This window comes from Salmo trutta, chromosome 38 (assembly GCF_901001165.1).
Source record: "Salmo trutta chromosome 38, fSalTru1.1, whole genome shotgun sequence".
Taxonomy (NCBI): Eukaryota; Metazoa; Chordata; class Actinopteri; order Salmoniformes; family Salmonidae; genus Salmo; species Salmo trutta.
This window is the reverse complement of record NC_042994.1, coordinates 12,502,126-12,518,161: the sequence shown is the minus strand read 5'-3', so window position 1 is coordinate 12,518,161 and position 16,036 is coordinate 12,502,126. Positions and strand designations below refer to the sequence as shown.

Here is a 16,036-nt window from a genome sequence, read left to right as displayed (position 1 = left end):
TACTGGCTATAATGACTGGCACAGTGAACATACTCATAACAATGATACTGTAGTAGACAGTAGACAGCAAATTGACCTTAAGAATCTATAGCATGGAAGAACAAGATCAAAATAGTTGCAAGTTGTGTTTATTGAATTAAATGGGGCGTAATAAAATGAGTTGTGAGTAGGGTAGTGAGTTGTGAGTCCCTCTTCTGTTGGCTTTGACAGTTTTTTTTCCGAAAATGGGTTGGGGAGGTGGCAGCAGGGTTTCCCAAAGTCGTCTTCTGCACAGTTACTTTTTGATTTTTTTTTTGCAGGGGAAGCAAAATAGTTTTGCCAGGGCGGCTGTGATCCGCGGGAGGAGAGCCTGTTTTTTCTTAGGCTCATCTGCAGCAACAGTACCTGAACAGGTGACAGAGAACAGGGCATGAAATCAGGGTCGTGTTCATTAGGGTACACAGTAGCAAAATATTTTGAAACGGAAAACAAAAACAAGCATTTGTTATTGGCAAGTTCAAGAAAGTTCCTCCCTGTTTTAGTCCATTGTCTTCCATTTAGTGGCTAATGAATAAGACACTGATAACTTCATCATAGTCTCCCGTCCTTACATTACAATAGTGTGCTGAAGACAGATGCACATGTTGACTGACAGAAATGAGGACTTACTATCATTGCCAAGAGGAGACACCTTGTTCTTCTTCTGGTCCTTGTTATTTCCTCGCTTCTTCTTTCCTGACTTCCTCACTTCTTTCTTCATAGCCTCTTCCTTCTCTTTCTTCTTAGTAGAGAGAGAAACAGATATGAGTCGATGCCTCACAATCAAACAGCCCAAATAACTAAACAATCTACTGGTTCTTGGCTGTCTCACCTGTGTGGAGGTGATGTCCTCGAGGTCTGTGGAGAGGGCGCGGCTGATGGGCTTGGTGCTTTCAGAAAGGTAGCTAATTACCTGGGACTTCTCACAGATGGCTGAGCTTACACTGGTCTTTTCCAAACCAGTGCTGTCATCAGCCATCTCCTCTAGGTCCTCTTGTAGGGTTTCCTTCCAAGCCAGGAGCTCCTCGGTGAGGGTGACGTCACTCCTTGAGGAGGTTGAGGAGTATGATCTCCCACTAGCACGGCTCCTCCTGGCTCCAAAATGGCCGTCGGAACTCCAGTCCTCGGAATAGTCATCTATGACTTGTGTGATGGTGTCCGCCATGCACCCGATGGCTCCCTCACTACCAGAGCGTGCGGCACGCAGTTGAGCCCGGTTTGCGTCCGAACGCAGGGACAATCTTTTAGCCGCAGTCTTCACGATGGCCTTCACCGCATCCTCCCCACTGAATTGGATGCTCTCCTCCAGGCCAAAGACGACAGAGATGTCAGCATACTTCAGGGTATGCTGGACCTCCACAAAGAGATCCTTCATCAGCCTGAAGGGGTCATTGGCCCTCCTTGTCTGGGGGGACTCTGAGGCCTCCAGTTGGCACATGATGCCTTGGAGAATAAACTTCAGGGTCTGGGGGCTCATGACGGTGGTCCAGGGAGTGCCCCGAAGGAGGATGTCCTCCTTGCCTGGTAGGAGGGAGGGAATATTCTGCAGGGGGTCCTGCCTGTTCTTGGTGGGCATCAGGGAGCTGTCACTCATCTCAGAGACCTCAGCTCCCCCCACCTCTTCTTCCAGGGTCTGGGAAGGAGCTGCCCGTGCTGCATGGGTGGTCGTCACAGAGTCGTCCTTCATGGAGGTGCTGGGGACTACCTCTTCTTCATCCAGGCAGGGTCTGGGCAGAAAAACGTCCAGAGTCTGGGCAGGAGCTGCCCATGCTGCCTGGGTTGAGGTGGAGGGTTTAGGGTATGAGACAGTCATGACACTTACAACAACCTCCTCTTCGTCCTTGGGTGAAGAGGAACACGGAGAGTCAGGGAACCTTTCCCTGGCACCGGAATCCAATCCTAAGAAAACACACTCATATTCTGAACTGGTTCAAAGCCACATCCATGTATAACACTATGCAGTATCTAGTACATTTACTATAATGGTAATACACTGTTATTACACAGGTTATTACATGGTTATTACTGGTCATATGGGCAAAACAGGTTATAAGTGTACCTTTCTGGATGATGAGCCTGGCCTTGTAATCGTCGTTGCAGGTACTGTTCAGGATGTCTCCCACCCTGGTGGTCAGGACCTGGTAGACGGCCCCTAGGCAAATCAAAATGTATTTAATACAGGGGTGTCAAACTCATTCCATGGAGGACTGAGTGTCTGCGGGTTTTAGTTTTTTCCTTTCAATTAAGACCCAGACAACCAGGTTAGAGGACTTTCTTACTAATTAGTGACCTCAATTCATCAATCAAGGGTGGAGTGAAACCCTGCAGAAACCCGGCCTCCTATAGAATGAGTTTGACATTTGATTTAAAGTAATTCTTCACACATAACATGTCTCCAAACACTGTATAGAAAAATAAGAAAAAAAGAGGAGAGAGAAAATGAAAATACCATTACTGACAATTAGGGAAAAGAAAGAAGGGGAATGTGCAGGTGCAAAAGACAGTAAAAACAACATAATAACTAACCTAGTGCCTCCTTGTTGTCATCGGAGAGGGAGCTGGAGGACTGGAGGGTCAGGAAGCTGCCCTTCTCCAACAGAGCGGCCCACCTCCCACGGGACTCTGCCCCCTCCTCCTCTCCAAGCTCATTTGACCAGGTGGAGTCACTGTCCTCCTCACTGGATGTGGGGGTGTCCCCCCAGCCGTCCCTATACATCCAGTTGAAGTTGTCATTCCACATAATGTCTCTACCCGGTGGGGTGGTCGGCAGACCCAAGAAGTTCTCCAGCAGATTCTTAATGGCCCGTTGGATGAACATGTACAGCACGTCTGTGAAGAATTCATCGGAGAGCCTACGGTTGGCAGCCTGGTCTTTCAGGATGGGCTCGGACCTGCTCTGGCGGGCCATTGGCCTCCTGCCCATACCGGTGTCCAGAAGCATCTGATACACCTTGCAGATGAGCTCCTTCCCAAAGTAGTGGACCTTCCCCCTGAAGATCCTGTTGACCAGCTTCCATGAGGACAGGATCTGCCCCAGGGGCTCCACTGGTGGGGTTAACTTCATGTCCATGATGTCATTCAGTGAAACATCATCCTCACTGCTGAACTCCTGGTGGTGTTCCCGGTCAGTGTCAGAGTGCGTCAGATGAAAAATAACATCAAAGATGTTACTGGCTGTGACTCCTGCCTCTCTGTGGCCGGTGATGGGAGCAGTGGTCTGGCTGCTTCTTCTGCTGCCATGCCCAGACTGGGGAATGCTGGGAGTGCTGGCAGTCTGGGTCGCGTCCATCTCCCCAGCAGGGCTGCTGGTCTCCCCAACTTCCCCTGGCCTCTCCCCAAGCAGGGCAAAGACAGGGAGGGACCCCTCGCTAAGGACTTTATGGACGTCGCTTCCCTTGGGCCTCCTCACTGACCCCAGTTCTTCCAAATCTAGCATGTTGGACCTGCTCGATCCCTGTGATAACCCAGGGCATCTCCCATTCCGGCTGTTGTTGCCTCTTCCAGACCTTATGTGGTGGATCTGTCTGGTGGCCTCCTGGGCACTCTCACAGGCATCCCTGAACAACTCTGAGAAGATGCTGGAGAGCCTCTCTTCGGTCAGAGTGATGCCTGGATGGGTGTTCTCCAGGTCATCCTCACCAGAAAAGAAGAGGTCCTCCTGGGCCTTTTTCAGGATGTTACCCACAGACAGATCTGCTACGCCCTGAAGCTCCTTGTCGGTCTCAGAAGGGGGAGTGGGCGGCTGCCCACCCAGGAGCCTTCCCTTCGGCTCAGAACTCCGCTGGTGGAACTCCCTGGAGATGATCTGGAGCTCACCTGACCCCCATCGGGATGAAGTGGACGACTCTGGACTGGAGGTCCTGATCAGAGCCATCACTGGGAGGAACACCTCATTGGAGACACACACCACCCACTCGATGATCTCGTCCAGGTCGCCTATTGTCACATTCTTAGAAAGAGAAACAGAAAATAACAAACTGACAGCTAGTAGTTTTTATGTTACAAGATAGTTTTTTCACATGATCACTCCACCTTTGAAAGCAGAAGAAATGGGGGACTTACCATTTGTTTGAGGAATTTCCTGATAAGCTTTCTCTTACTGGAAAACAAACAAACAAACACCAGGAATCATTGGCAACTTAAACTAGTGTTTAGATAGATTATATTTTTTCTGCACATAATGAGGTACACAGCAGGACTCACGGGTGAGACTTCAGGAAGTTTGTTAGAGAGAACATCTCAGGTCCAATTGGACGGGAGGCATCATCGCTCTTAGCCTCAGACATGACATCACTCTTTGGGGTCAGGAGGTCATCAACAGATGAAGAGGAGATCATTATCTCCCCATCAGGTGTCAAGGGACATAGGGGTTCTGAAACAGAAGACAGTCAGAATTACCACCGAACAAGCTAGTAACCACGGAAACGATTCTATTGAAGTTGTATAATCAGGAATAAACACTGTGTCATCAACATCCACCTGTTGTCTCCATTTTAGTAACTTTAGTGCCCTTCTTGATAGCTGGCAGGACACCTACAGAAAGAGGATCGTAGACATTAATGGATCCTTCCACCATATATCGTTTTAGAATTCTATCAATAAATCCAAGTATTTTGGAAGTGGAGATCAATACTCACTGTAACTGGTTCGAGATAGAAGAGTTTGAGGCAGTGCCAACATACCAACTACTTGGTGGCTTAGTTTCCCCCCCCCTGCCTTAGCCTCCCTAGCCCTTCTAGCCTTGATAGCCTCTCTGGCTTTCTTTTCTGCCTTTGCTATATTGGCCTCTCGGCTGGGCCTGGGGCCTTGCGGGGGCTTCGGCACAAGGTTCTGAGACAAATAACAACAGTGGGGAAATCATATCACCATAGAAACCACATTTTTCACCATAGGCATGATGGTACTGAGTGACATGTCACATAAGGGTTAACCTTAGAATTACAATCATAATTAAAATCTGAATTCCAATACTATTAGTTCTAACTAGTAGGTGGTCCATGTGTCTTAATGGCGTTATTATCTCGTTGTAAACTGGTTTTCAACCCGTCGTATTACTAGATTGCAACCAACTGGTTTCCGTTACAACCAGACTAAAAGCTGTTTTTTACCTTTCGAGGGCTGTCCTGGGGGCAGTCTACCAGGGCTGGCAGGCTTAGTCCATCATGGTCAGTGGAATGGACATCTGTCTGGAGCACTTGCTCTCCAGCACTAGCTTGGAGGGTCCCAGCCTGGGGTATAGGAACATAAGGAAATACATTTCACTTAAGCCCTCCATTATTATGCTCACTTTTCCAACTCTAAATCATAACCTTAGAATTACAATCAGAATTAAAATCTGAATTCCAATACTATTAGTTCTAACTAGTAGGTGGTCCATGTGTCTTAATGGCGTTATTGTCTCGTTGTAAACTGGTTTTCAACACGTCATATTACTAGATTGCAACCAACTGGCCTCCGTTAGAACCAGACGTTTTGCAACAGAACTAAAAGCTGTTTCTTACCTTTCGAGGGCTGTCCTGGGGGCAGTCTACCAGGGCTGGCAGGCTTAGTCCATCATGGTCAGTGGAATGGACATCTGTCTGGAGCACTTGCTCTCCAGCACTAGCTTGGAGGGTCCCAGCCTGGGGTATTGGAACATAAGGAAATACATTTAACTTAAGCCCTCCATTATTATGCTCACTTTTCCAACTCTAAATCATAACCTTAGAATTACAATCAGAATTAAAATCTGAATTCCAATACTATTAGTTCTAACTAGTAGGTGGTCCATGTGTCTTAATGGCGTTATTATCTCGTTGTAAACTGGTTTTCAACACGTCGTATTACTAGATTGCAACCAACTGGTCTCCGTTACAACCAGACTAAAAGCTGTTTCTTACCTTTCGAGGGCTGTCCTGGGGGCAGTCTACCAGGGCTGGCAGGCTTAGTCCATCATGGTCAGTGGAATGGACATCTGTCTGGAGCACTTGCTCTCCAGCACTAGCTTGGAGGGTCCCAGCCTGGGGTATTGGAACATAAGGAAATACATTTAACTTAAGCCCTCCATTATTATGCTCACTTTTCCAACTCTAAATAATAACCTTAGAATTACAATCATAATTAAAATCTGAATTCCAATACTATTAGTTCTAACTAGTAGGTGGTCCATGTGTCTTAATGGCGTTATTATCTCGTTGTAAACTGGTTTTCAACACGTCGTATTACTAGATTGCAACCAACTGGCCTCTGTTACAACCAGACGTTTTGCAACAAAACTAAAAGCTGTTTCTTACCTTTCGAGGGCTGTCCTGGGGGCAGTCTACCAGGGCTGGCAGGCTTAGTCCATCATGGTCAGTGGAATGGACATCTGTCTGGAGCACTTGCTCTCCAGCACTAGCTTGGAGGGTCCCAGCCTGGGGTATAGGAACATAAGGAAATACATTTAACTTAAGCCCTCCATTATTATGCTCACTTTTCCAACTCTACATCATAACCTTAGAATTACAATCAGAATTAAAATCTGAATTCCAATACTATTAGTTCTAACTAGTAGGTGGTCCATGTGTCTTAATGGCGTTATTGTCTCGTTGTAAACTGGTTTTCAACACGTCATATTACTAGATTGCAACCAACTGGCCTCCGTTAGAACCAGACGTTTTGCAACAGAACTAAAAGCTGTTTCTTACCTTTCGAGGGCTGTCCTGGGGGCAGCCTACCAGGGCTGGCAGGCTTAGTCCATCATGGCCAGTGGAATGGACATCTGTCTGGAGCACTTGCTCTCCAGCACTAGCTTGGAGGGTCCCAGCCTAAACATAAGGAAATACATTTAACCTTAGCCCTCAATTATTATGCCCACTTTTCCAACTATAAATCATATCAATCTCGTTTTTACAGCATATAGGTTATACTACCAAGAAGATAGCCTCATTACATATCAAGAGAGAGAGCCCCAGAATGAACAAACATTTTTTTATCACTTATGAGACTTACTTTTAGAAGAATTTTTCTCAACGGTTTATGATTTCTATCCATTGTGCTTTCAGGCACCCTTCAGATTGGACCTGACATTTTTTTTACAAACAAATACATTTTAAAATACATTTAAAACATTTTTTTACAACATCTTGGCCAGTTTTGCTGTACTCACACAGAATTTCTTCTTTATCCACACAAAGTGATTTATTTGAACATGAAGATGACTGTCCTTTGCAAATCATCAACTCAACTGAGCCAAAAGAAGCGCACTGAACCTTTTCTTGAGTTCGTTTACGTCATAGGCTTCTATATTCCATCGTACATTATTACGTCAACTACAACAGCACAGAGCGACCTCTCCGGGAAATGAATGCATTGTTTCTGATCACATACGATATCAACATTTTTTTTACAATGTAACCCAAATCACTTTGGTTCAGTGAGGTTTTATCGTATTTTATGGATAAATGTTTCCCTCTGTTGGCCATAACTGAAATAGTCAGGAATTAAAGTCGCGCCATCATCAGTCTGCACACTCCCACTATTGGACTTTTAACAGCTACGGTTAATAATTAACATAACATCTATTTAGTGTCAATAATATAAACCAATCAAATGACTATAGTCAAATAAATCAAATCATTGATGGGTTTGGTGAGGGAAGACAGATGTAGGAACCTGATATGATCAGGGCAGGCCCACATATTGCCAATGAATGAATAAATGTTTTAAGCCAAATGTCTATTTGTCCAAGACAGTCATTGTTACCCAAAATGCCCCATATAGCTTCATGTCACACATCTATCATAATTTATACAAACTGGATGAATGCAGGCTGTTGGTTTGTAAATGTTGTAAATAAATATGTATATATTATGCATATTATTATTATTTGTATTATTGTTTCATTCACTTATCTTTTTGACCTGCACTGTTGGAGTTCAGATCTTAAGAATTTCACTGTACCCTGCAATTACATCTTCGACCCCTATGTATGTGATTAATAAACTCATCTAATCGAATGAAATCTAATCTAAATTCAGATTTTTTTCTGGATGAGGAAATCTAGTCATACGTAGCTATAATTTACAGAAATCATAAAGGTTTACATTATTGCTGAATAAGGCTATCACAGCGTACTCTTTTCATACCGGTGTTGTCAAACAAGAAACGATGCCTATAATTTAGTTCAGGGCAGCTGGCGAAATCCCGCCTTCTTCGTTATTCTCAAGATCGGCATTTAAATAGACCAATCATAGTTCGTTTTCAGACCGGTTTGGGGAGATTGCTTTTAAAATTGACCAATAGTGGCCACGAATACACGAGCGCAGTGCTTCCGGACTGCCCCTGTGAACCTAGCTAGCAGTGATACTCGAAGCCGATTTGAATTAACACCGAAAAGTAAGTGGTATTTTAATTGCATAATAAATGTGCTGTATTGAGTAATTTTCAATATCTGCATGGATTGTAAATTTGAAACATATATTTCTCTTTCCATAATGCTCATAAATAGCAGCCATGTTCGAGTATATTTTTGTTGAAATCTTTGCTAAAACCTTGTGCAATCTGGCTAGCTAACTAACACATTTAGCATTGCGTCAAGCTAACGCTAGTACCAGCACGGTCGTGTCAGTTAGCAGTTCACTTCTGCTAGCAGTGTGTCGCAGGTTGGTTCTGAGAATTACATTTTAGGTCAAGTTAGGCCCTAGAAATGTCTTGCTCGTTATTAATTTGAGCCAACGTTATTTCTGAATATTCACCTTGCATTTGGAACCTATTTCCCTTTATAGCACTTTGTTGTCACAAAGTTTGAATGAGAGGAGGCGGCTGCCATTGTTTGTGCGGAGAGTGAGGCATGATTCCTTGTTCATCTTGATTGAATCCGGCAACTGGCTAACTACTGTAAACTGAGTTACTGGGTGGTCGCTGGTCCAATCCTTGTTTCTAGCTAGGTAAATTGTAATGATTATGTGCCAAATGTATTCGCTTCCCATTTTGCGTACAAACAAATACAACTTTGGTGGTGTGAGTGCGGCCTGCTACTAGCATTATTAGCAGCTAGCTAGCTAATGCTATGTAGGAATACACGTTAGACGAGTGTTTCCCAAACTCGGTCCTAGGGGTGTACGTTTTGGTTTTTTGCCGTAGCACTACACAGCTGATTCAAATAAGCATCAAGCTTTGATTGAGTCAGCAGTGTAATGTTGAGGGGGAGACGTGCACCCCTTGGAGTCTGAATATGGAAAACCCTGTGCTAGACGGTGAAACTAGGATTCAATTCAGAAAGTTAAATTACAAGAATTTGAATCCTCAGTTACTATAACTAAGGTTAGATGGTGAGGAATTTTACATAGATTATTGAATTGGCATTTCAGTTAACCTTCTGAATTTACTGTGTTGTTGATACAGACCCCCCCCCAACAAAAAAAACTAGTCTCCAGTCTTTCCTAGCTTCAACTAACTCAAGTACCCCTTCTCTAGAATGGCAGAGAATGACGTTGACAACGAGCTGTTGGACTATGAAGAGGATGAGGAGCCTCAGGTTGCCCCGGAGACCGCCACACCTGCGGGCAAGAAGGAGGTAAAGGGCTCTTACGTCTCCATCCACAGCTCCGGCTTCCGAGACTTCCTGCTCAAACCAGAGCTGCTCCGTGCCATTGTCGACTGTGGCTTTGAACATCCCTCTGAAGGTGAGCCTCACAGGCACTGCCCACCTTCAACCAAGGACTGTCTTTGACTTTGTCCATTCTGTGTGTGTCAAATGGCACCCTATTCCTGATATAGTGTACTACTATTGAGCTGTGCCCATAGGGCTTTGTTCAAAACTAGTGCTGTGTGTGTATGGGCCCTGGTCGAAAGTAATCCACTATATATAGGGTGTCATTTGGTACTCGGACTATGAATTATACATGTATGCCCCTTCAAGCATCACATCATACTTAAACTGGTCATCTCTGTATACCTGTCGCAAGACCCACTGGTTGATGCTTATTTATAAAACCCTCTTAGGCCTCACTCCCCCTCCCCTATCTGAGACATTATCCTCCACATACAACACCTGTTCTGCCAGTCACATTCTGTTAAAGGTCCCCAAAGCGCACACATCCCTGGGTCACTCCTCTCTTCAGTTTTCTGCCGCTAGTGACTGGAATGAGCTGCAACAAACACTCAAACTGTACAGTTTTATCTCAATCTCTTCATTCAGACTCAATCATGGACTCTCTTACAAAGCAGCCACAACTGTCAGTGTGATGTATTGTTGTCTCTACCTTCTTGCCCTTTGTGCTGTTGTCTGTGCCCAATGTTTGTACCATGTTTTGTGTTGCTGCCATGCTGTGTTGTCATGTGTTGATGCCTTGCTATGTTGTCTTAGGTCTCTCTTTATGTAGTGATGTGTTTTGTCCTATTTGTTTTTTTTACTGTTAAATCCCAGGCCCCATTCCCCGCAGGAGGCCTTTTGGTAGGCCGTCAGTGTAAATAAGAATTTGTTCTTAACTTACTTCCCTAGTTACGTTTCTGTCTTTCAGTCCAACACGAGTGCATCCCACAGGCCATCCTAGGCATGGACATCCTCTGCCAGGCCAAGTCTGGTATGGGCAAGACAGCTGTGTTTGTACTGGCCACCCTGCAGCAGATTGAGCCTGTGGACGGGCAGGTGAGTGGTTGAATAATGAAATTAATCTCTACATTGTGGAAGCAGCCATTGAATTGCTGTTACATTGAAGCCTAGTCCTCCTGTACTAAAAATAGCTTTCGATGGAGAATCCATTGAGTGCTTTGTAGTTTAGGAATCGGCTTAATCTGTATCTGGGGATACTTGCATAAGAAAGTGTTTACTTCTAATCGCCAACTTTATTTAACCTTTATTTGGACTATATACAATGACGGCCTACCCCGGCCAAACCCTAATGACGCTGGGCCAATTGCAGTCTGAATTTGTTCTCCTTTTAATCTCACTATTTACACAGATTTATTTTTATCCTATTGGATAATCTTGTGTGCTTTTTGTTTCTCAGCTGTCCAGAGAGCTCTGTATTAAACATCCTCCCCTACCTCTCTCTCTGTCTACCAGGTGTCTGTGCTGGTGATGTGCCACACACGAGAGCTGGCCTTCCAGATCAGCAAAGAGTATGAGCGCTTCTCCAAGTACATGCCCACCGTCAAGGCAGCCGTGTTCTTCGGGGGCCTGTCCATCAAGAAGGACGAGGACGTGCTGAAGAAGAACTGCCCCCACATTGTGGTGGGAACGCCCGGCCGCATCCTGGCCCTCATCCGCAACAAGACCCTCAACCTGAAGAACGTGAAGCACTTTGTCCTGGACGAGTGTGACAAGATGCTGGAGCAGCTGGGTGAGTAGGACAGGGGGGCTGATGTGAGTGACGGGAGCAAGGAGTAAGTTGAACGGTCAATTGAAAACACGTGTTCCAATGTACTTACTAGCATACCACTTAGAATGCACTTCTAGTACACTGTCATACTAAGTAGTAGTAGATCTTGGAACAGAATGTGATAGAGGGTGTGACTTCAGTAAGGATTTAGCCAAAACGTAGGAACGTATTTACATTTTATGTAGTCCTCGGATTTCAGGCTGAGTGGGTTGACTTTTTTTTGTGACGGCCATATTATTTTCCTATCGTCTCTCCCTCAGACATGAGGCGTGATGTTCAGGACATCTTCAGGCTCACACCCCACGAGAAGCAGTGCATGATGTTCAGCGCCACCCTAAGCAAAGAGATCCGCCCTGTCTGCCGCAAGTTCATGCAGGATGTATGTTGGAAGAGGTTCTCATAACTCGTGGTTATGTACATGTTCTGAAACCTAAAGTAGCAGTTTTTATATATACACACACACACAGATTAACCCATCTCCCTAAATTGCACTTTGAAGAGGCAATCGGCAATATAAACATTAATGAATCATCTTCCTCGCCCTTGTTTCGGAGGGATAGGTCTGGAGAAATTGAACCACTCAAATTCGTAGAGCTATGAATGCAAGGGCTGACCGTATATGATATCAGAATTATTATTTTTACCATGTTTTGAGACTATAGTTTTTTATTTTTACGTTGACTTTGTTTATAAGCATTGGAGTGAAACAAGCTTGTATTTTGGGTTCTGGTGAGGTACGAAAGTTGAACTAAGCTCATGGGCATTTGTTAAATTCTTTTAATTTAAATGTCCAAAAATTGATGTAGAAACTGCTGATTGACCCTTTCTAAAAAAAAAATATATATAAAAAAAAAAAACATTTTTAGGATAGTAAAGGGATTTTGGATATGGTTTAATATTCATGTAAAAAGTTCCAGTTAAGCCCCTCTAAGCTTTGCCTGCTGGTGACTGTCTGTCTCACAAGTGGCCATATCAGGGGGGGCAGTGACCCTCTCTTAACCTGGGGCTCTTGGTCTGGACATTTTCGGGAGGAACAGTCCTTGCATTAAAGCTATAACAGAACTCTTCTATAACAAAAAATAAAGTTCCATCCAGCTCTAGTACTAGTAATTGACGTTCACAAACACATTTGTAGTTCTTCATTCACCAACACAGAATGTGGTTTTCACTTAATGTAGCTAGGTTTATAAAACTGTCCCAAAGAGTGACACTTTCCCCATGTTATATTCATTAGGGCACACTAGCAAAAATGTTTTGCAATCAAAGTCCAGGTAGTCCCTCTCTGTGTTCTGTTTGGTGCTTAATGAATATCTCCTGTAGCCCATGGAGGTGTTTGTGGACGATGAGACCAAGCTGACGCTGCACGGCCTGCAGCAGTACTACTGCAAGCTGAAGGATAGCGAGAAGAACCGCAAGCTCTTCGACCTGCTCGACGTGCTCGAGTTCAACCAGGTATGGACAAAAGTGGTCTTTTCAGAGATTTGAATGCTAAAACGTAATTTATTTTAGTTTTAATCTGAGTGGGTTGAATGTATTTTGTCCATGGATTTGAAAGGCACATTTTAAATACAATTGTACTCATTCAAGTGAACCAAGTCTATGCACCGACAAAGTTTCTGCCTGTGAGTTTTATGCCCTGTATTTTTCGTCTTCAGAGTGTACATTTATTTGACCGGGGTGAAGCCAAGGTGCCATTTCAGATGCAGCATGGGTTTTGTGCCCCATGTTTATCTTCGGTTTCTCACTGCCATTTTCTCCCCTGTCTGAAGGTGGTGATCTTCGTGAAGTCTGTGCAGCGCTGTGTGGCTCTGTCTCAGCTGCTGGTGGAGCAGAACTTCCCTGCAATCGCCATCCACAGGGGCATGGCCCAGGAGGAGAGGTGGGTTCTGACGGAGAGGAAAAACTGGCTAAACCCTACAGTCTATGCACTTGTTCAAATCTGAGCGGTTTTGATTGGTATAAGCAATATTAGGATATTGCTTACACCTCAAGTCATCTCAGATATGAATAAGTGCATAGGGTTTAGGGGTAGATTGAGTCTTGGCTTTCATTGGGAAATTCTGATTTGGACAAAAGACTGTCCTCGACTTCTCCGTCCTCTCTTATCCGTAAACCGATGTGGTTGAGGAGTGTCAATTCGTTAGTAGGCAAACGGTGTCCTCGCCTCCTGCTGAGGAAGCATAAATGTCCTTTGCTGAAGTTGAGATCTCCCCTTTCAATCAGCTGTTTACTCTGAGAAGCATGCACATATTTAAAACGATAAGTAGCATATCGTTTTTATCCATAAAATGTCTAGCTAAATGTCTTTTTACTACTTTACACATTTTCATTTGGGATTCCACCCCTGTAAATGTCATTTGCATGATGTGTGAATGGAGTCTAATTTCAGACAAGCACATTTCCTCCTCTCCTCAGTTACTGTTGACTTTTGTTGTTTTTTTTCAAAAGGAGGAGAGGAATGAGGAGTTGCACAATCAAATTGAGAATCTCATTTACATGCACATTTTCTATAATAGTCATGTAGCAGAAGCTGTTATGCAGAGGGACTCAATAATAACTCTCTGACAACATGTTTGTGGGTCACGGTTTCAGTGTACCCGCAGGAGTGAAGCAGGAAGTATAATGCCTGTTGTACTTATTCTAAGTCTGTGGATGCCTCCCTTCCTCCCCCAGGCTTTCCCGGTACCAGCAGTTCAAGGACTTCCAAAGGCGGATCCTGGTGGCCACCAACCTGTTTGGCCGAGGGATGGACATTGAGCGTGTCAACATCGTCTTCAACTACGACATGCCCGAGGATTCTGACACCTACCTGCACAGAGTGGCCCGTGCAGGCAGGTTCGGGACGAAAGGTCTGGCCGTGACCTTTGTGTCCGACGAGACTGACGCCAAGACCCTGAACGATGTGCAGGACCGCTTCGAGGTCAACGTGGCAGAGCTCCCAGAAGAGATTGACATCTCCACCTACAGTAAGCTATATCCAACTAGTCTAGCACACATTTGGATTTAATGTGCTACTGCAGTACGTTTTTCATGGTTTTTGTCTTAAATGTCATCCTATTCCCTATGTAGGGCACTACTTTTGATCAGAGCCACATAGAAGTAGTGCACTATATGGAGAATAGGATGCCATTTCAGACACAACCATGTTTTCACTTATTTATTCCTTTGGGTTTTGTAATATCCTTCATTATGCCATTGCTGCTTACAATTGTTTCTTCAAAGGAATTGTTGATGAGCCACTTAAGAGCATTTGTTTATTACCTAGTCGTTCCAATTATGTCGTCTTTATAGCTATCTTATGCTGACGGTATCTATTTCTTTTTTTTGTACCCAGTATCTGCAAGTCATGTGGGTGCACTGCTTGATGCTATAAACTCCCCCTCTTTTCTCGTTTCAGTTGAACAGTCCAGATAAATCGCCCCCTGACCAGTGAAAACGACGTGTCCGTGCCCCTCTGTCCCTGTGTTTTTCAGAGGGAGAATAAAATAATCATTTTTTATTTCTTTTTTAAATGCCTCTCCCTGATCTCCCAGTTCATTAAGCATCACTTTTTATTTGATTTTATCCTATCCTCCCGAGGCTGCAGTTTTAATGTTATTTTCCCTGTTAATGGTGGTTGTTTCTATTTTTGCTTAATGAAATAATTGACATTAAAATGTTTTATACAATGTTATGTCACTGTTTGTATATTTTCTTTTTCTTACTAATAGGGTTGAAAAATTCTGGCAAATTTCTGAAATTAAGAAATCCCTGTTAAATGTTTCTCTGCTTATTCCCTCCCTGGGAATGTTGGGAAAGTTATCAGAATTTTCTAACCATACATACTAATTAGAGAAGTTGGCTTTTCACATTGCAGCATATCATTGAACATGAAAGATCAATGTTGAATTGAAATGAGTCAGAAGACAGACCAACATTAACACTATAGAATATATAATTCAATTTTGCCTGTCACAAGTAGGGGGCACTATGATCATATATTTAAAACACCATTTAAAAAAACAAAGTATATACACTTAACAAAAATATAAATGCAACTTGTAAAGTGTTCATGAGCTGAAACAAAATATCCCATTAGTGTTCCATACGCACACAAAGCTTTTCTCATTTTGGGTACAAATTTGTTTACATCCCTGTTACTGAGCGTTTCTCCTTTGCCAAGTTAATCCAGGTGTGGTATATCAAGAAGCTGATTAAACACCACAGCATTATCATTACACATGTCCACCTTGTGCTGGGGGACAAAAGGTGTGCAGTTTTGTCACAACACAATGCCATAGATGTTTCAAATTTTTAGGGAGAGCGCAATTGGCATGCTGATTGCAGGAATATCTACCAGAGCTGTTGCTAGATAATTTAATGTCCATTTCCCTACCATAAGCCACCAATGTCGTTTTAGAGAATGAATTTTTCAGTAGGTTCAACAGGCTTCACAACCGCGGACCATGTGTAACTATGCCAGACCAGGACCTCCACATCCGGCTTCTTCACCTGCAGGGTTGTCTGAGACCATCCACCCTGCCAGCTGATGAAACTGGGTTTGCACAACTGAAGAATTTCTGGTCAAACTGTAAACTCTCAGGGAAGCTTGTCTTGACCTGACTGCAGTTCGGCATCGTAACCGGGCAAATGCTCAGACTTGTTACCCGTTGAGCATGTTTGGGATGCTCTGGATC

At 44.0% G+C, this 16,036-nt stretch overlaps 2 protein-coding genes across 4 annotated transcripts; one reads left to right on the top strand and one right to left on the bottom strand.

The window, feature by feature from the left end:
- Positions 1–130: 130 nt before the first annotated feature.
- Positions 131–7,773, bottom strand: LOC115177945 (uncharacterized). The gene is made up of 15 exons (XM_029738939.1): positions 7,741–7,773; positions 6,684–6,803; positions 6,291–6,410; positions 5,898–6,017; positions 5,520–5,639; positions 5,127–5,246; positions 4,656–4,848; positions 4,498–4,551; positions 4,222–4,390; positions 4,081–4,117; positions 2,545–3,967; positions 2,078–2,170; positions 851–1,917; positions 649–757; positions 131–384 (listed from the first exon to the last, which is right to left on the bottom strand). Exons 1-15 carry the CDS (start codon positions 7,771–7,773, stop codon positions 275–277), a joined length of 3,888 nt encoding a protein of 1,295 aa, XP_029594799.1. The 3' UTR covers positions 131–274.
- A 495-nt stretch (positions 7,774–8,268) lies between these two features.
- LOC115177822 (ATP-dependent RNA helicase DDX39A) lies at positions 8,269–15,033 on the top strand. Of its 3 annotated transcripts, none has more exons than XM_029738804.1 (9): positions 8,269–8,373; positions 9,454–9,662; positions 10,500–10,627; positions 11,045–11,321; positions 11,621–11,739; positions 12,681–12,812; positions 13,130–13,239; positions 14,034–14,326; positions 14,758–15,033. In XM_029738804.1, exons 2-9 carry the CDS (start codon positions 9,455–9,457, stop codon positions 14,772–14,774), a joined length of 1,284 nt encoding a protein of 427 aa, XP_029594664.1. In that variant the 5' UTR covers positions 8,269–8,373; position 9,454; the 3' UTR covers positions 14,775–15,033. The 3 variants fall into 3 exon arrangements, with proteins under 3 accessions (XP_029594664.1, XP_029594666.1, XP_029594665.1); XM_029738806.1 differs by lacking the exon at positions 8,269–8,373 and adding an exon at positions 8,621–8,639; XM_029738805.1 differs by lacking the exon at positions 8,269–8,373 and adding an exon at positions 8,815–8,924.
- Positions 15,034–16,036: the final 1,003 nt, after the last annotated feature.